At 35.9% G+C, this 20357-nt stretch overlaps 2 protein-coding genes across 10 annotated transcripts; both read left to right on the forward strand.

The window, feature by feature from the left end:
- LOC109109067 (pannexin-2-like) lies at window positions 1-10123 on the forward strand. Of its 8 annotated transcripts, none has more exons than XM_042775438.1 (7): window positions 3-320; window positions 429-484; window positions 1984-2522; window positions 5038-6152; window positions 6252-6390; window positions 6482-6673; window positions 7777-10123. In XM_042775438.1, the coding sequence occupies exons 3-7, from the start codon at window positions 2294-2296 to the stop codon at window positions 8067-8069; spliced, it is 1968 nt and encodes a 655-aa protein (XP_042631372.1). In that variant the 5' UTR covers window positions 3-320; window positions 429-484; window positions 1984-2293; the 3' UTR covers window positions 8070-10123. The 8 variants fall into 8 exon arrangements, with proteins under 8 accessions (XP_042631378.1, XP_042631372.1, XP_042631376.1 ...); XM_042775442.1 differs by having other exon boundaries at window positions 2184-2522; XM_042775437.1 differs by having other exon boundaries at window positions 448-484.
- Window positions 10124-10603: 480 nt separating this feature from the next.
- Window positions 10604-19840, forward strand: LOC109109066 (traB domain-containing protein-like). Of its 2 annotated transcripts, none has more exons than XM_019122186.2 (10): window positions 10604-10956; window positions 11603-11652; window positions 12172-12229; window positions 13201-13367; window positions 14804-14944; window positions 15087-15197; window positions 15435-15574; window positions 16179-16351; window positions 17079-17175; window positions 17259-19840. In XM_019122186.2, the coding sequence occupies exons 2-10, from the start codon at window positions 11629-11631 to the stop codon at window positions 17428-17430; spliced, it is 1083 nt and encodes a 360-aa protein (XP_018977731.1). In that variant the 5' UTR covers window positions 10604-10956; window positions 11603-11628; the 3' UTR covers window positions 17431-19840. The 2 variants fall into 2 exon arrangements, with proteins under 2 accessions (XP_018977731.1, XP_042631379.1); XM_042775445.1 differs by lacking the exon at window positions 10604-10956 and adding an exon at window positions 11012-11427.
- The last annotated feature ends 517 nt before the right edge of the window (window positions 19841-20357 follow it).

Genomic DNA, 20357 nt, shown 5'->3' on the forward strand with positions numbered 1-20357 from the left:
TCCTTGAAGGTCTGTGTGAAGATGATGGTGTAAACCGGAGAAGTGTGTGAGGTTTGTCAGGGGAGGGTGAGAGGGACAGCGAGAGGCGGAACAAACCGGTGTGTGTCCGGATACACGCTGAAACGGCTCGCCCGCACTGCAGATTAACTCTTCAGACGCCGGGGATGCTCAACACCAAAGCACAAGTCACAGCATCCGCGTCCTTTGTTTTTTTGGGGGGGATCTGTTTCTCGTTATGTGGAGATCTTTCCTGATGCTGGTGATTTGAGCATAGGATTCATGCTCTGCGTGTTCCTCATTATAATCGAGTAATCTGACAGGTATGTGACATCATGAAGATTAGAGCCAAAGCAACCCAGTCCTCTCCGTCTCTTTTTTCCGCTCATGTCGTATATAGTATCGATATTTGATCATATCTATGTCTTAAGCCGCTATGTGTCATCCTAGCCAGAGGATCCAGTGATGGACAGCTCCTCGACCGAGCGTAAGTGATGTGCACCGCATGACCTTTATTGCTCCTAAACATTCACTGTCAGAATGTCAATATGTCTGGCAATGTCGTTACAGCATTGCTAATAAAGCTAGATTATATCTGAGGATGTTTTACCTTAAAAGATACTACTGCATGCTATTGCATTAAGTTTACATGACAGATTCCTAATCACTATCAACTTGTTTGAGAGTTTTATCAAACCTGCTGTGAAAGGAGTTTTCAGTCTTCTTTCTATTGTCTCTTAGAGGATCTATATTGTCCCTAACTAGGCCAAAGTGACAAATGTAAGCTTAATCTGTGCCTGGCATAAGTAAATTATTAGTGTCTTATATCAGCACATACTATATTCAAGATTGGCAGCACCAGTTGTAATAATTTAAAAGCGAAATTGAAAAACATATATGTCAATGACAAATCATAATATTGACCTAAGTGTCTATGGTATATATGTAACAGGATGCAATATACTTTATCTTCCAAATGAATGATACTCAACCGGTTTAGGTGCATGGTAACATGATTTTTCAACCACATTGAAAAAAAGAAAAAAACATTTTTTTTACTTTAATGCAGAGATGAGTTTTTAATGAGTGTACTGGTCAACATCCAATAAAATAACATCCAATGAAAAATGTTGCCCAAAGATATTTAACCATGCATTTAATACAAACAATTATGTATGTTACAGGTTGAATATGTATTACATGTAATTAAATATTTATTATTTATTTAAAAAAAAAACATTTAAATATTTGTTTGGCTTTATGCATTTATTAAATATTTTAATAAAACCTATATTAATATTATTATATATTTGCAAAAATAAAAACAAGTAAATAACAAACACACCAAATTTTTGTATGTCACAACAGTTCACTACCTTCTTTGCCACAGCTCTGACCATAAAGACATTGTTTAGTTAAAATTTTAGATAAACATAAAACATATATAGTCATTCAGTTGAAAACTGATTTACTTCATCCCAAAAATAAAGTTTACTTAGGAACATGGGGTTCCTGCCATTTTTGTTGCTCTTTCCATTTGTTAGAAAGCTGTTCCTTATTGATTTCTTGAGCTCAAAGCAGGATATATTGATTTTCAAAATGTACAACAGATATTTTCTTGTATGTGTTTTATACTGTGGGCAAAGACGCTTTGTAACATATCAAGCTTCCATCTGTCATTCGGAAATAATGCCATAAAACTGTCCAATGAGTTAAAGAACAACAGTGTACCATCTTTGTAATCTAATCTGGACTGTCTTGAATGATTAAGCCTCTAGTAGGATATCTTTTTGTCCTTGTCACTATTGCACGCTCTCGAAAGACTCTGCAGACTCTGCACACTCCACTGGTTACTGAATTAAAGGAACATGCACTTTCATAGAGTCTGAACATGCAGAAACAAATGCAATTTACTTTTACAGTTTAACTTTACGGTTGACTTTTTCTTGATCATCTGTATCTGTTAACTCTCTTGTTCATTTACAGGTTTTTGCAGAAGTGGAATAGATATGATGAGAAATTCATCCCACCTGTCAATATAAGCAACAAATCTACCTCTGGCAGGATCAGCCATCAATAACCCATCAACTCAGGCTGACCACAAAGCTTCCTTTATGACTCTTAGAAGATCCACTTTCATCCTTCAAGTCAACACCTCTTACATATAACTCATTATATTGTTGCAGGGAAAAGCCCTCAGCCAATCCAGTGGCTGACGGGTTGGGAGAAGGAGGAGGAGCTTCAGGTCCCATCAGGAGTGTTGTGAGGATAGTGGCGAGTGGGCTGCTGGTGCCGAATGCAGAACATCCTCGAGCAGAACTTGGACATGGCCACGGCTCTGCTTGCGGGTGAGAAGTTGAAGGAGTTGATCCTGCCGGGTTCCACACAGGATGACAAGGGTGGTGTTCTGGCGGGTCTCATGGTGCAACTCAAACTAGAGTTGCCCTTTGACCGGGTCGTCACCATAGGAACTGTCATCATCCCTATACTGCTGGTCACATTAGTTTTCACACGGAACTTTGCAGGTTAGTGGTGTTTTGCAGCATTATCTGGACAAATAAACACCTTACAGTTTGCAGCAAGAAAGAGTTTTGAAAGCCATGAATTTTCAGTATGAGGTGATGATTTCCGAGGACGTGAGGAACAACAGAGCTCAACTTTATGCCAGTGAGTAGCAACATGGTGTTAGTAGATGAAAATTATAAAGTAAATTAGTAAATTATTCAGTCACACGACTTTCTGATGCACATCTAGGGATTTATTTGGCACACGTGTTTCCATTAGTTTTTGCACTTCTTACCAATTAAAAAATTTATCTACCTCAAATGAGCATAAATCAGGGTTATTATAGTTAACTAAAACTACAATTAAAGCTAAAACTAAAAGCGAATAAAAAATGAAATAAAAACTGATATATATATGTATATATATATATATATATATATATATATATATATATATATATATATATATTACAGCTATTCAGCTTTTCTCATATTAATTTTGTTTAACTTGATATTGAAGTTAAAAAATCATATTGAATATTGGAGTTATTAAATAAAATAATAAAATAACTAAAACTACAACTGAAATAAAAATTTATAAAAACTTTATAGACATATTTAAAGAAAAACTATAAAAAATGACAAAAACACAACACAAAAATGTCTATAACTTTTGAAAATTGAAAACAGAAAATGTAAAAATAAAAACTAACCTCACTTATACTAAAATAACACAAGCCTAAATATTTTATGTGCATATTCACATTCATATTTTTCCATTCAGTATTTTTTATGCAAAAATTCAAAAATTTTTACAAAAAATATGTGGATGTAAACATGCTTAGAACAAACAACTTTATGCATATGTAGAATTGATAATATGGCTTAAAATGTTAAATCAGTAATATTACACATCATGAATGGCACTGGTGACAGAGTGCCAGATTTAAGTTTTATTAAGTTGAGCTATTATTAACCACTCTATGGGACTTTCTATATTCCTTCGGTCCTCTGCTATCCAGCAAAGGAGTGGTTAAATGATTTTAGGTAGGGAGATTGTGGGGTGATTAAGTAGGAAAAGAGAGAGCAAGAGAAATAAAGAGAGGTTGTGCTGTTAGGAGGGGGTTTACTCTGAACGCTGAGTCAGTCTTACTGCATAGCAGCACCAACTGGCTGTGACTGAACATTGAGAACCCTGCTGGGCAGAAACATGCAGTATAGTTTAAATCTGAATAACTGGTGGAGATGCTCTAACATTTATGCTTAGGAAGGTTGTAGCAGGAACTCCTTTGAGACTGCAGTTAAATTGCCTTTCCATATCATTTGAAGGCTACTATGTTGCAGTAATTGTTTCTGTAATAGGAATACTTATTATATAGCAGGAATGAGGATTAGTGAAGGAGAAGCTTTCATCGTTGTGTTGGCTGAGGCTGTTTAGGATAAATTGCAAGGATATTAATTTGAATCAATCTGAAATTTAAAATTACTGAAAGAAAAGGTAGAGGCTGTAACCATAAAGATTTTATTCCATCTAGCCACACCAAATAATAACATACACAAATTTGCTTTAGTAAACTAGAGCTTATGACAATATTACCTTTCTTAACATTTATTGATTATTGATTGTGCAGGAGTGTAATCCACTGAATAATCCCTAAATAAGGTGGAAGCATCTACTGTATAGGAGTTACAGCAGCTGTGAAAGAATTACCTGTATCTTTGTCCAACTGGCACAGAAAAATGTACCATTTGTTTTATCACTGATTCATCATTATTGGCCTGTGCTGCCTTATATTATGCATTAAGCTCATTCCAACCTGATGACAGCTCGTTACTAGAAACAAATCCCTGCTGGGTACACCAATTGCCAGATTTTTCTGGATAGAGACCGTTGTAATATCCAGTGTTAATTTTTACAGATTTTCATCTTTTGATGAAAATATCCTTTAAATTTAGTCAATATTGCATCATATAATATTCCTTAAATTGATTTTGACTGAATTGCACTGTCAACAAAAATAACAATGTAGTTGATGAAATTAAAACTCTAGGGTTAACATCAAGAATAATAATTGTAACTATAAAATATGTTATTTTAGTATTATTTATTTACTCTAATATTTGTATTATTTTTAGCTAGCTTTTTATTGTTATATTTCCGGTTTTCATTTTAATTAAATTTTTAGTCATTTTGTTATGTGTTTTTGTTATTTTTTAATATTACTATAAATTTTCATTTCAGTTCAATTTAAGGTTTAATTAATAGTAATTTTAGTTCTTCAACTCGAATTCTGGTTGTCAGTATTTTATTGTTGATCAGCTGGAAAAATTAGCTTTGATTCCAGCCCTATCATTCCTTTGTGTCATTATCGTTATAGCTGTGGTATGAACTCGACTATTATTTAAGATTATTTAAACTTTATAGTTATATGTATCATTCTTAGAATGGACACTAGTGGTATCTAGTTTTGTATGCTCTTCAGAAATCCAAAATATTTTGTGAAGTGGGATTTTCATGATTTTCCTTCATTTTTAGAGGAATCTATATATTGCTACACCCCACACAACTTCACACGCGACCAGGCCCTGTATGCCAGAGGCTACTGCTGGACAGAACTGCGGGATGCAGTGCCTGGAGTCGACCCCCAGCTTCGGCCCTCCTTGTTTGAGCACAAGTTTCTGCCCTACGCTCTGCTGGCCTTCGCAGGCATCATGTACATACCTGCCCTGGGATGGGAGTTCCTGGCCTCCACTCGACTCACCTCTGAGCTCAACTTCCTCCTGCAAGAGATCGACAACTGCTACCACAGGGCGGCCGAAGGCAGAGCACCCAAGATTGAGAAGCAGATCCAGTCCAAGGGGCCAGGGATTACAGAACGTGAGCGGCGGGAGATCATTGAGAATGCAGAGAAGGAGAAGAGCCCCGAGCAGAACCTGTTTGAGAAGTATCTTGAACGCCGTGGGCAGAGTAACTTTCTGGCTAAGCTGTACCTGGCGCGACATTTAGCCATCATCTGCCTCAGCTCAATACCCATAACATACCTGAGCACCTACTACGCCCGTCAGAGGCAGAACGAGTTCACTTGCGCGCTTGGCGAGCCACCGGACACTAGCAGCATCCCTGAACTGCGGCTGAATGTTAACTGCAAGCTTCCAGCTGTGCAGCTCCAGCGCATTATGGCCGCAGTGGACATCGCTTTGCTGTGTACTATGAACCTCATTATACTTGTGAACTTGCTGCATTTGTTTGTAGTTCGGAAGTCAAATTTCGTCTTCGACAAGCTGCACAAAGTTGGCATTAAAACACGCCGGCGCTGGCAGAAGTCACAGTTTTGCGACATTAACATTCTGGCCATGTTCTGTAATGAGAACAGAGACCACATTAAGTCTCTCAACAGACTGGACTTTATCACCAACGAGAGTGACCTCATGTATGATAATGTGGTACGGCAGCTGCTGGCAGCGTTGGCTCAATCCAACCACGATGCCACTCCAACTATGAGAGACTCTGGGAACCAGACTGTTGACCCCAGTATGGACCCCTCAGTGCTGGGGGTGGGAGAATTGGGAGGAGAGCCCTCAGTAATCAAGAGACCCCGCAAGAAGATGAAGTGGATCCCAACATCTAACCCTCTGCCACAACCTTTTAAGGTAAGACATTCTCATTCATATTTAGTTGATGAATAGCTTACTTGCCGAATGGTCCTTCTATTACTGAAATGTACCTCATATCTCTTTGTTTTTATGCAGGAACCCTTGACTCTAACCAGACTGGAAAATAGTATAAAGGCAGACAAACCTAAACCAGTCCGAAGGAAGAATGTACCAGATAGCATTATTGCTCCACTTCTGGACAGCAAGAGCACACAACATCCTCCTACAAACAAAGGTAATGGCATAGTAAAACCTGGTTTTGGTTAGTAGAGCGAATGTCATTAAAATGCTTCACTGATCATGTTTAAAAAAATTATTTTTTTCAGCTGCAGAAACAAATAATATAGAGAAGAAACACACTCTTAACCTCTCGCTGGATCTTCATCCTTACATGCTAACCATCCAGAAAGCAAAAACAGAAACGGTCAATCCTGAGCCAGCCCCCGTCGAGCACTCTCTCAGTAATGTGTTTATTGAGGGTCCACATACAGTTGTCCATGTCTCCTCTTCTCATACTGGTATGCTTGGATTGTCTCTAGGAATGCACCATTAATTGGTGCCATATTGGAATTGACAGAGTTTGCTGCAGGGATGGTGTATTTTTGTAGGCCAACCCAGAAGTTAGCATCACGCTGTTTCCCTTGACAAAAACCCAACTGGATTTTTCCATTTTCCATTATTGCAGAAATTAAGCTCTGTGACCAACAAAAGTTCATAGTTCTTACATATGTTGTTCATTAAGGTAATCTTTACAAATTAATTCAACTTATGAATTTTGAAGTGTAAATGCAATCACCAGAAGTAAAAAGCCAAAGTTAGGCTACAGTATAAATTAACTACACTGTGGTTGCATGACTTCAGTGTCACTAAGCTTCCTACAACTCTTTCAAATCTTTATTTAAAATATACAATTTGGAAAGTTTGAATTAGAATAGTTTGCAAGAGCACAAATATAAACATAATGAGGCTGTAAAAGCAGACTACTGAGTAGAGTTTTCCTGTTTGGTCGGATGACATCTAGTCTCACACTTCTAAATGTCTCAGACATCTGGATGTCTCTATAGTCCCATTTAGCCACTTATTACTACACATATTGCATTTTTCAAGACACTTTATGCCATAGAATAAAACATGAAAATATTATGTATTTGTGTTATAATAAGGATTGTTTTATGTTGTTGAATAAAATTTGGAATGATGGGACTGGAAGTGCAAAAATTCTTTTAGATTAGAGTTTCAGGACTCCATTCCTGCAGTACTCAATTGCACATTCAATAGATTGCCCAGTTTTCCCCTATTTTTACATGACCTTTGTCTCATCTAATCCACACACTTAAGTTTATTTCAAGTTAATTTTTAAAAACATTAATTTAACAATGCATAACATGTTTTGTTAAATCTTAAGCAAATCTCAAAATGAATTAATCCATTTTTACTCTGTGCATTAAAATGTTGTGATACATAAATTGACTTGTAGGCTTTAAAATAATTGATTTTAGATTTAATTTTTTTTTTTATGATTTATTTAGACAAATTTGCATTTTAATATCAGACATAGAAAAATGTGTATTGGTTTATATTTGTATTACTGATAATTCTATATCACCATTTGTCCCCATAGAGAAGAAAGAGTCTCCTCCACTGTTGACCACCACTGCCTTCTCCACAGCCACCCTCTCCACAACATCATATATGAATGGTGGAGCGACCAGCTTGCAACCTCCAGACTCCCCGAAGGTCAAAGATCCTCTCAACCAAGGGACAGAGCCTGAGAGCCAGCCCGGGCCTTTTAGTCGAAACCCCTCACACCCGCTGCTGAGCATCCATCACACTTTGTATGAGGATGAGGAGGAGCAAAACAGAAGGGATAGACTAGCCAGACCGGGCGAGTTGATTGCTGCTGGAGAATGTTGAAGAAAAATGTAGACACATGCCTACACACACACACAAATGCAAAAGCACTTAGAATATAAACTGAAGCACACAGGAATAGGGTTATGTTAATGGTTTTGCCATTATGAGTGGAGCTCAGATTATTTCATTTTCAGAGATGAAGATTATTGGGGCAGCCAATCTTTAACATATTTTATACTCTTATAGATGCACTTTATTATTTTTGTTTATGTTAAACTGGAGTTTTCAATTACTGGTGGATTATTAAAAACACTGTTAATTTCTTTGTGTAAAAATAAGTGCACCTTTCAAAATCATCTCCCAGCCTTACATTCACATATTAGGACATGTGTAGTTTGAGGGAAAATAAAATCACCCATGACCTTGGTGCTCACCATATGGGTTAATGCGTTCCCTATGACATTCCAAATGAAGGCAAGGCATGTCAGAATTTTGCACAAAGCACCATTTGTTCCTGTATCATCAATGTCTACATGGTTTCATGTTGTTTTTCACAATCAATGTCTGTTTCACATAGATGTCTTGAGGTATCCAACGCAATACATGCATTCTTAAAATATGCAACCTCACGTTTTATTGTCGCAATAATATGCACACTTGGAATGTATATATTAAGCTGTACAGAAAAAAAATCTGATGAGAGATTTTAGGCATTCTTTTATAAAAAAAAGACTGTCACATGGCGTGTTCATCCACACACCTCTGGTGCACTTATTTAATGAGACAATATCACTCTGGGTCTTTGGGTCAAGTGCTCAAAGACATCCAACTCCAGATCATCAGAAAAAATAAGGATCCTTATACCAGCTTTTCTGAACAGACAGAGTTGTGATGGAAAGATTTCAGCTTCTTCAGCTGGACATTTTCGAACTGAAGAGGATTCATAAAACATGCTTTTGATACCTAAATCACCATGAACCAGTTTGTGTACGTGTCATTCCACCTTTGTAAATCCTTGATATTCACTTATGCATTTTGTGGTAAAGTATAACACACTTTTGTGATTGTGAGTGAATACAAGAAGCACACAATTAGAATCCAAGAGCACCTCTAACCACAAGGCATGAGATTGATATAAGAGATAGCTGCTGCAGATCACTGTTTTTCTAGCACATATGCATATATCAAGTGCAATATTTTGATAATGATTATGTGATACAGGGAACGCAGATCATGAATGACAATACCATTAGAGGGGAAGGCACTGCACCTGATTTTCCAGGCTTGAATTTTTTGATGAGAATATAATATGATGGTGTTATGGGTGCTAATTTCAAACTTGAGCCAATATGTTAAAATGGGGTTGGACAAAGTATGTTTAAAAAAAAACGTTCATGGTCATGTTACCTTATTTATTTTGTTCTTGCGTTTAGGGGAAACATTGGAAATGAATATTTGTTTTGTAGTGCCATTTCATTCTTTTTTCTTTATTTTATTTTAGTTTTTGTCTATTTTGTGCCACAAATTATTGACAAATGTTTGTGTTTAATATATGTATATTTATGGAACTGCATTATTTCAACCAAGTAACCTGCTTAGAAAAAATTATTAATCTATGCCAAAAAGAGAAAATGTTAGATTATCACGTGGGTTGTATACTGCATGTTCAATAGTTAATTAAACACATGCTACACAATTTACATGGGGAAAAAAACATGAGTTTGTATCACCTAGTCTGTCTTTATCTCATCTTTATCAGCCCTTTATCTTTTTTTTAGCCTGTCTCTAATATGTATATGTTCGATGAGATATTTCTGTTACAGGTGAACCTCAGAAAGAGGTGTATAAGGTTCACAATGTTGTAAAATGGTGTAAGCAATTTTTAATATCATGCATAAAATGCTTACTACTACCTCACAAAAACAAACCAGAATGATGAGAAATCCCACCTGTCTCTCTAAGAGTCCCACATAAGCTCTGTTAAAAGCATTCAGCATTTTTAGCTAATATGAAACACCTTTTTTTCACATTTGGGCTTGACATCGCATTGGTTATGATGGCAGGACATCGCAGGGTAATGAATTGTAGTTACCATAATAAACATTGTTTTAAAACTTTGTCTTCAGTAACTATACTATTATCTGAATGACAAGAACAAATTGCACTTAACAAATTACTTAATTTTAATTGGCCGACGTAATCTTTTTTAAACAAAGATGTATTACAGCTGAACAAAATATCAATTTACAAAAAAAATTAAAATAAATAACAGTTTTGTTTCAGATATAAAAACATGAGTCAAAGTAGTTACATCTACTTTTTAAGTATTTTTTCATGTTACAAAATTACATGTAGCTATGCATATGAAACTTACAGAAGATACTGCTAACATTATAATGGTTCATTTTAAAACAGTTTAACAGGGTTTAAATTATACTTCTTTAATTTTGTGATTAGATAGATAGATAGATAGATAGATAGATAGATAGATAGATAGATAGATAGATAGATAGATAGAGTATTAACCCGACCTTTTTCCAAACACGGCCTCTCTATCATTCAATATACTACATTACCCAGAATGCATTGCAGTAAGGGCCGGCGCTACAGAGTCACTTCATGCAAGCAGCTGACTGAAGCTCTAACTTTAATCTTTTCATTTTTGCCGAGGCTAGCAAACAAACTACAGTCAAGGTGTTAGTTTTAAGATTGTTTATATCTCTCTATAATCAAATTAAATATTATAGACGTCACGGCGCGTCAAAAAAAAATTACTTATTGTTGGTCAGTTCTTTAAAGTTTTAAAGGGGCTTAGCTTATATTAGCATAGCATCGGCTAACAGCTGCGTGTATGTGTGCGCAGTTAGCCTGTAGCCGAACTACTTTGTCAAGAACCATCCCGCACTACATTGTGTGAAGAGTGGATAATCTCTCTGCCAAATCAAATGTAAGAGTTATTTTTATATTTGGTGCTTTTTGAAGCGGTGCTTGCGATTGCTGCTAGTCCATCAGATTTTGCGGTTTAGTTTTGCATTCTGTCAGGACTGAGAACTTGGTTTTAAAATGCGCACGAGATCAGCGGATTTGCTATTAAATTAAACCGTTTACAAAAGCGTTTATGAGCTAGATACGATAAGCTGTCTGAATTGAGTTTGGTGTGCTAACCTGGTGGTCTGATGACATCAGGTTGCCACCTTTAATGTCTTAACGTTACTACTGTAGGATTAGATCTGTTACATGGTCAACATAAAAACGCTTTGTAGTGCAACTTAAAATATGTTATAAGATCTAAACCAACTAAAACGCATCCTGGTTTGAAAAGCATACGTGGTCTAGTTGCACAAGGCAAGATGGCAGACTGATAATCAAGCCTGATGACTCACTTTACTCAACCAACCCAGCTACACAAGTCAGAAAAGTTAGAAATCCTTTAATTAAACAGTGTCTGGTTTAGTGTTGAGGCATTTATTTCCAACAGACCTGTACACAGCCTTTCAAAGGTGTTCAAATCGGTTGAATATCTCAATACCATTTTGTGGAGTCATATTAAGTGTGGTGTTTTTGTATCTGACTCGTATGATCTTTTATTCCAGGTTGAGGTTTTACTGAACGGCGGACAATGGAACAGGACAGCAACTCCGAGGTATAGAGTTAAGATCTTATATGTTTTGTTTTGTCTTATTTGACAGGGTGAGAAATGTACTAGATGTATTTAATTTATTTGCATGAGGATAGTGGTTTATTTGTGATTATTAAAGAGGGTTTGATTTAAGCCACAAACACATGCCAATTGGAAATCTGTGGTTTGTAAAAGGAAAACTCATGACAGTGATTCAGTTTCCTGGGCATTTATTCACTTTCATTATGGTTTAATGTACATGTAGTCTCTTTAGTGCCTTCTTGTGGGTACTGAGAGTATTGGATAATCATCTTTTGTTTGTTTAGGTGGGCATTTCCCACGATGAAGAAATATGCACAGCATTCTGTTTTACTGAAGCTTCACAACTGCTTATGATATCATTCGCTTAACCTCAAAAAAAGAAATGGCAGTTCCTCAACGTGAATGCCAAGCTTGTTTGTACCTGTTTTGTGTACAGTAGGTTTTCAGAATGTGTTCACACAATGAAATATGTAGATTATAATGCATCATTTTTGTTTGTAGGATGACTCAGTTGGCCCAGCAGAAGATGATGCACAACCTCCATTTCCTCATGGACTCTGTGAGTACTCTCTGATTTAAAGTTTACAAAATAATAGATCTGAATCCATGTTTTCTTTCATATGATTTTGTAAGAAATGGTGCTGTGTAGTCCTCAATATTAATTTTATCGACAGAGATGTTTAATTAAAAAAAAAAAAAGAATCCTTGTCCAGTGTAGGGTTATTAGAACTTCTGAATGTACGTTTATTTTTTTATAATTTAAATTTACAGTTATTGTTAGTTTTCACTTTATCATTCTTAGATGTAGAATTTTCAGTTTTCTAATTTAATTTTATTTAGTTTTTAGTTGTTGTATTTTAGTGCTGACAACTTTGTGCTGACTCGTATAATTAAAATTTCAATTAACCATATTAAATTTCATAGTAAGCACAGTCTAGTATTATTCCTTTCCAGTGGCATTTTCATTTTTAATGCAGGAGGGTTGTAAAGGTTTCAAATGTTATAATATGCCATGTATCAAAAACCAAAATTAATTTGTGTCCATTTTTTTTTTTTAAGTTAGTTTTGAAGTCATCATTTATTTTAGTTTCTGTTTTCCCAGTTATATTTCAGGGTTTATTTATTTATTTTTTAACGATTTAGCCCATTTAGTTTAGTTTCAGAAAATTTAGCTGATTTTAACTATTTCAACCAAATGTCACACCACCACAAAAGTTCAAACCATCTACATTGTAAAGCTCATCCTTCCTATGTTTGTGGTCCAGTACTGCTTGAAAAGCAGATCACATGAACGATCTTTCCATTGTTGTCTGGTTTACATACAATGTTTTCTTTTGATTTCGATCTCATATGGAAAGAAGAATATTTCAATGCTGAAACTAGTTCTCTAAAAATATTTTCTGGTAGCTTCTACTGCGTCCTTAAAGTATATATAATAATAATAATAAGTGTACTTGCTCCACCTCTTATGTTCATGGGATAAATAATATTTGTTGTGATCTTGGTATGAAAATGTTTTTGTCTATTTAGCGGACTCTGAGGCATTGGAAGTATTGTGGCAAGTGCGTACCCAGCGGCGGCAGGCGGAGCCTGATCTGCCGGACACTGTGACATGTCTCACCACACCTGAGGGCAGTATTGTGTACCTGGTTGGCACTGCCCACTTCAGCGACAGCAGCAAGAAGGATGTTGCCACTGTAAGAACTGGCTTCTCTTTTTATGGACTAACAATCAGTGTTTGAATGTAAAACGGCTTATAAGTTGGGTGGGCGATATGGCAAAAATATCATGATTCTTTGTTATGTTGGTTATACAATTTTGCAAGTTGTCTGAGCAGTACAGCCAAACTAATTTCCCTATTTTAAAAACAAAGCCTTTCAAGGTAAAAAAAAAAAATGTATGTATATTACAATGACAGATATTTAGGCCTATTTTTAGATATAACCAAACAGCTGCTGGTCCCCAGTGACTTCCATAGTATTTTTTTCCTACTATCAAAGTCAATAGGGACCAGCAACTATTTGGATACCCACATTCTTCAAAATCTCTTCATTTGTGTTCAGCACAAGAAATAAATTAATACAGGTTTGAGGCAACATGAGAGTGTGAAAATAACGACAGAATTAAAATTTTTGGGTGAATTATCCCTTCAATGACAAGCGGCAGCATGTTTTTTACTATTAGGCCGCGGTCACTTTAAAGGGATACTCCACCCCAAAATGAAAATTTTGTCAGTAATCACTTACCCCCATGTCGTTCCAAAACCATAAAAGCTTAATTTCATCTTTGGAACACAATTTAAGATATTTTGGATGAAAATCAGGAGGCTTGTGACTGTCCCATTAACTGCCAAGTAAATTACACTGTCAAGGTCCAGAAAAGTAGTAAAGACATCGTCAGAATACTCCATCTACCATCAGTGGTTCAACTGTAACATTATGAAGCGAGGAGAATACGTTTTGTACGCGAAGAAAACAAAAATAACGACTTTATTCAACAATTAATCTCCTCTGCATCACTGTAGCACCATTTTGGAAAATATCCACTGAACACAGGCAGCGTACGCTCTTCTGTGTCAACCGCGCTGCACGGATGTGCTGTTTTCTTTCAAATCAAAGCGTAAATACACGTAGAAAATGTTTATCTCTCAACTGTGTACTTTAGACATGACCAATTGTTTATATGTAAACCTTGTGTGCTTTTGACAGTATTGCTGCAATCAGACACCAAAGATAACTGAGTCCAGTAATCAGGCATTGCTTGACAGGCTTTTTAGTATTCACGCTGTCAGAAAAAGTGCATGTCAGAACTGCCAGCGAATGAAAGGTTTAACCGCAAGGCTTTAAAACACAGACAAATAATGTTGTTTTGTGGTTATGAATAAGTGCAGTGTCCCGTGAGTGTAAATCTAACACTGAGTTAACATTTGATGTGAATGTATGTCGAGTTGCACAGTATATTGAGAGAACTGCAACTAATAGAATGTGCGCTGTAGCGCGATACTGTGATATTTCTTCAGAAGCAGATCATGGAGACATTTTAATCATCCATGATCAAAAATCATAATATCGCACACCCCTAAGTTCTACTGATTGATTAAATTCTGTTTTGATTTGATGCTTTTTGTTTTTAGACGATTCGAGCAGTCCAGCCAGATGTGGTGGTGGTGGAGCTATGCCAGTACAGAGTATCCATGCTTAAAATGGATGAGAAAACACTGCTAAAAGAGGCTAAAGACATTAACTTGGAGAAGGTCCAGCAAGCCATTAAACAGGTCAGCCACAAAACCCAAGACTGTGCTGACATAGTTATTAAATTGTCAAACACATTCCTCTGCGTTCATTTATCCACATGTAACTAGTCTAACCTAATTTCTACTCTCTGTTTTGTTGTTTTTTCCGCATTTCTCATGTCAGAATGGAGTGATGTCTGGCCTCATGCAGATCTTGCTGCTCAAAGTCTCGGCTCACATTACAGAACAGCTGGGCATGGCCCCCGGAGGAGAGTTTAGAGAAGCCTTTAAGGAGGTCAGTGTGAATGCACATGCTCTCACTCACTCACGCAGTCCTCATGGTCCTGACATGTTCTGTAACTCATGCACTCGTTTCTGACTCCTAGCAGATGTCACCAATTATCAAAGAACAATAAATGCACATAGTCATAAAACCTGAAACATGAAACCTGTGGACACCACAGTGCATGTCACAGTAAAGACTGTTCTGTATAAATAAAATATGCATTTCCTTCTTTTCTACCCAATGCAGGCAGGAAAAGTGCCCTTCTGTAAATTTCATCTTGGGGATCGGCCCATTCCAGTAACCTTTAAGCGTGCAATAGCTGCTCTCAGCCTGTGGCAGAAGGCTCGTCTGGCCTGGGGCCTGTGCTTCCTCTCTGACCCCATCAGGTACAAGTCTACGCCACTTAGTCTTTATATGCACATTGATCACTCCTTGACATTTTTAAGAAGTCTCTTAGAATCTGTCTTAAAAACAAGACAGGGAAAACACCAAGACACTATATATATATATATATATATATATATATATATATTTATATATTTATATACATATATATACATACACGTATATGTTTACTTGAGGGCTTTTTTCAGTACAAATTGATGTACAATTATTTGTGATTTAATTAAGACAACATTTATTGTTAATTCAGTATTTAAAAAAAATATAAAAAGCAATCAAATTGATTGACAACAGTGATATTTTTATTGTTAGAATTTTTTTAATCTGCAGAAAGGCAGTGCAGCAAATTGTTCTATAAATACATAATTTAAATTATACTGTAAGCATTGAGCATAATGAAGCCTTTACTTAGGACCATTATTTTAATGACAATTAATAAGTGATGTTAAAATAATGGTTCTAAATATTGGCTTCATTTTGATTAAGCAAAACATTTTCTTATTGTGGGTGAAATATGGCCTGGTCATGCTCTTGTTTGGTTGAACTTTACATGAATCTGATTTTGATATGTATTTTTGTTCTTATCAGCAAGGAGGATGTAGAGAAGTGCAAACAAAAGGATCTTCTGGAGCAGACCATGTCGGAGATGATCGGCGAGTTTCCAGCCCTCCACCGCACTATTGTTGCAGAACGAGACATCTACCTCACACACACACTTAGACAAGCAGCGCGCTGTGTGGAGGCGCCTCCTAATGCTGAGAGTGAGTACTGCGTGCCACAGTCTTTTCCACTGCTCTGCTGTGAAGTGCTAATGATGCTAATTTGATTTAGAAAAATATCTTGAATTTAAAAAATCCATATTCTGGTATACTTAGTGTTGTTTTTTTTGTTAAAAGGATAGTTCACCCAAAATTGAAAATTCTGTATGGCTGTTTTTCTTGGAACATAAAAGAAGATTTTTTTGGAAGAATGTTGGTAACCAAACAGTTTCGGTTCCTATTGACTTCCATTGTATTTTTGTCCATGTTTGGTTACCACCGTATCATCTTTTAAGTTCCATAGAAGAAAGTAAGTCATATATGTTTGGAAAGACACGAGGATGAGTAAATAATGACAGAATTTTCAATGTTGGGTGGTCTATCCCTTTTAACTAAAACTAAAAAAAGATTAAAAATCACTTGCAGTATTATTGCTGAAATAAAATGTTAGATGAAAAACTTAATTTGAAGTACTAAATTACTAAACCTGAATGAAACCTATATTAAACCTGAATTAGATATATATTAAATAAAAACTAAAATTATTAATGGCAAAAGCATATAACAAAATTACTAAAATTAAAACTAAAATATTAAAATAATGGCTAATTCAAAATAATAAATATATACTATAGTAGTATGTAAATAATCCTATAATAATTTAAAAAACATATTTGGAGTCATGTTACTTGTTGTTACATGAAACCTCTCGCTCATATGCTCTCCCCAGAAGTGCCTGCTGTGGTGGTTGGAGTGGTCGGGATGGGTCATGTTCCTGGAATTGAGAGGAACTGGGATAAAGAGCTCAATATTCATGAGATCATGAGGTACATGCTGACACAGTTGCATGTACATTGGTATATAATAGTATAGTAAAGTGTCATGACAAAAATCTTTCTTTTTCTCTTAGCGTGGCTCCACCATCTCGCTTTGCCTGGGTAGTACGCAACGTATTGAAGGGAGCCATGTGGGGGCTTCTGGGTTACACCTGCTTCCGTGCCAGCAAGGGCGTTGGGAGGGCGTTACTCTCCTTACCAACAGTCCAGTCGTTTCTTGAGAATATACAAAAACCTTCTGTTTGACCCCTCTTTTATTGGCGCAGACTTTTCAGCAGTGAGATCAGGATGTCACACTGAACACCAATAGCCTTAACTACAGGATGGTGGTTGGGTAAAGGGGAAGATTAGAGGCAAACATAGTCTCCATCTCATATGAAATGGGGTGGAAGCTTTTGACTAGCTCTCTACCTCCACAACTCTCTGTCCATCTGCTCTGTGTACCTCTGGAGGCAGAGCTGTACTGCCAAAGAAATCGGACTGTGCTTTCTTTCCCCTTTTCCTCATTCTTAAAGTATGACCTACGAGGAAATTAGCTGCAGCAGGATTTCCCACTTTATCATTCAACTTGAACTTGAACAAAAGGTTTTTTTTTTTTTTTTTTTTGTGGCTGTGATTTATTCTGTTGGTTGATTCCTGCAAGTGGTTGATGCATTTTGTTTCCCAGCAGGTGGTGTTCAGCAGTCCATTACTGTTAATCTGCGACCCACCGTAATCTGTAGTTCATTAAGAATGATTGGTAAAGCCACCTTTTTTATTATTGTAATAGTTTTCCAGAAAAACCTGAATTGTGCAATAGGACCCTTTGTGAAGAAAAGCATAACTCTAGATTTTATTGAAAGTATGACTTGATAAAAACATGTAATGCACATTGGGAAAATTATTATGACCAAAGTGTTTGTGGTTTCATTGATTGACTTTGTATGTTTCTGATAAAAAAGGCTTAAAATTAGTGAAACTGAAACAGCCACACACAGTGTTTTAAGAGCTTCAAGTCACATTGGAAGCATGGTTGCTTGGTATTTCTAGTTACCTGATAAGCCCAACATAAATTTTGCCCAGGCTACCTATTAAGTGCCTCCTACTACATGACCTGGACAGGGCTAAAAGGAACAGAGACGGGTCAGGATGTTTTGCTCTCACTCCATATGGTCATAATAAATGGTACTATTAAATCTGGAGTCCACTGTTTCACTCGCACAGTTTCATAATAGGTTCTTGCTAATGGAATGGAATGGTTTTTAGAAATTAGTGAATTATGTTATAAATTACAAAAGCTGCATGTTTATGCAATATTTTGTTGTAAGATGAGAGATCCAATCAATTTTTAAGAAACAAACATCTGTTGCCCCGAATTTAAGTATTTTCCTTACTGTCTTTTGCTACTGTTCATAGAAACTGAGTTGCCTAAAGGTTAATTTCACTAAACAAGTTAATGTTAATGGTTACAGTATGATATTATGCACGCAGAATGAAATATGACCTTTTTATATTTTTTTTATTCATTCTTTATAATAATTCACCACTAACTCAAAAGTCATGAGTCACATGAGCACATTAAAATGACTTGAAACTATAAGTGTAGAATAACCAAATGCAAGAAACCGAGAGCAAGTGTAGAGAGCCATTAAAGAAAGTAAAGTTGACAAGAAAATGATTATAACAGAAAAGACATCACTAGCCTGGGCCATCAGGGAGGCATGCTTTATATGGATGGATGTAGGAAAGGTGTTTCTGCTGTTTGTGTGCTTACATTTACATTTATTCATTTTTCTGTCAAATGTATAATTGTAAAGCCTTATTCAACTGGAATTGCTGGTTCACATGTTGACTTTGTTTTTCCATGTAGCTTTATACAACTGTGTCTTATAGGGTGACTGAAAATCTATTTTAAATGTGGCGTCTAGGTCACAGGCACATTTGAAGCACATGACACTTGAGTGTGGTAGGGAATGCTTATGCCTTCTGTTGTTCTTTTAAATGTTTAGATGCAGAATGGAAATGGCTCTGTTTTGAACTATAGTGGGCTCAAATTAAGATGTGACTAAAGCTTTGCATGCATGCCATGTGCATTTACAGGTATGCTAGAGAAGGAAATGACTGTATGGATATATCTGCATGATTTCTTGTGTAGATGGTTTGTTGGGATTATTTAATTGAAGTTTTTACAACATATTGTAATGATTTTAAATATATATTAGCATTCTGAGATATTTGTCAGTGCCCTGGTGCTTAATGAGTATTTCTATTTGCAGAACACCGGTCCCTGCATTTAAATTTTATCGTAAATTTGGTGCAGGGTGGTCGCAAGCTAATTAAACTGGTTGACTAACTGATTAATTTAATACAATGTTTTTTTTTTTCTTTTCTTTTTTTTTTTAATCTACTGATCCACTGACCCAGTAGTCTAGTTCTCCTGCTGTAACATTTGTCTTGAATGTCGCTGTCTTCCTGAAAACTAAAACTGTCTTCCTGTTAACTTCATGCAGTTTTACTTTTTGATCATCTAGATCTGCTGCACTTTTTGGATGAGAAATACCATGGCCAACGGTATTTGATGCATCTTTTTGTACATCCTTCAGCTTTACTGCTCCAATTTCATTTTTTTTTCTAACCATTGTTAACTGTGGAAAAGGAGAATAAATGGTCCCACTTCTTTTGTTAGTGCTATCTTTTTTTTTTCTTCATTTTCAAGAAGCCAAATAGTTAATGCTCAAATATCTCATATATCTTACTTTCTTAAATAAATTTTCCAACATGTTATATTTGTCTTTCGTATCTTCACCTCTTAAGCTTGTACAGTAAGTACTTTCTATAGTGTACATATGTGTGTGTGTGTGTGTGTCTATATATATATATTAGACATACACACACATACAGTACTAGGTAGATTACTTGTACTTTAGTATTTACTTGTAGTAAGTAATGTAAATAGGTTACTCATTTTAGGTTATGTATTCTGACTACTTTTGACATTACTTTTCATCAAACTTGTTTTAAACTTACCATTAAATGTACCATATTGATATAAAAAAGTAAAGAGAAAGAAATTAGAATCCATTGTTTCTCAAAATCCATTAAACATTACACAAGGTTTACCCAGTTTAGGCTTAATGGAATAATTGTAGTGGGTTTGTGAGTTGATAAAAAGCTAATAATTAAATCATGAAAAT

Source organism: Cyprinus carpio, chromosome A18, assembly GCF_018340385.1.
Source record: "Cyprinus carpio isolate SPL01 chromosome A18, ASM1834038v1, whole genome shotgun sequence".
In the NCBI taxonomy this organism is placed as follows: Eukaryota; Metazoa; Chordata; class Actinopteri; order Cypriniformes; family Cyprinidae; genus Cyprinus; species Cyprinus carpio.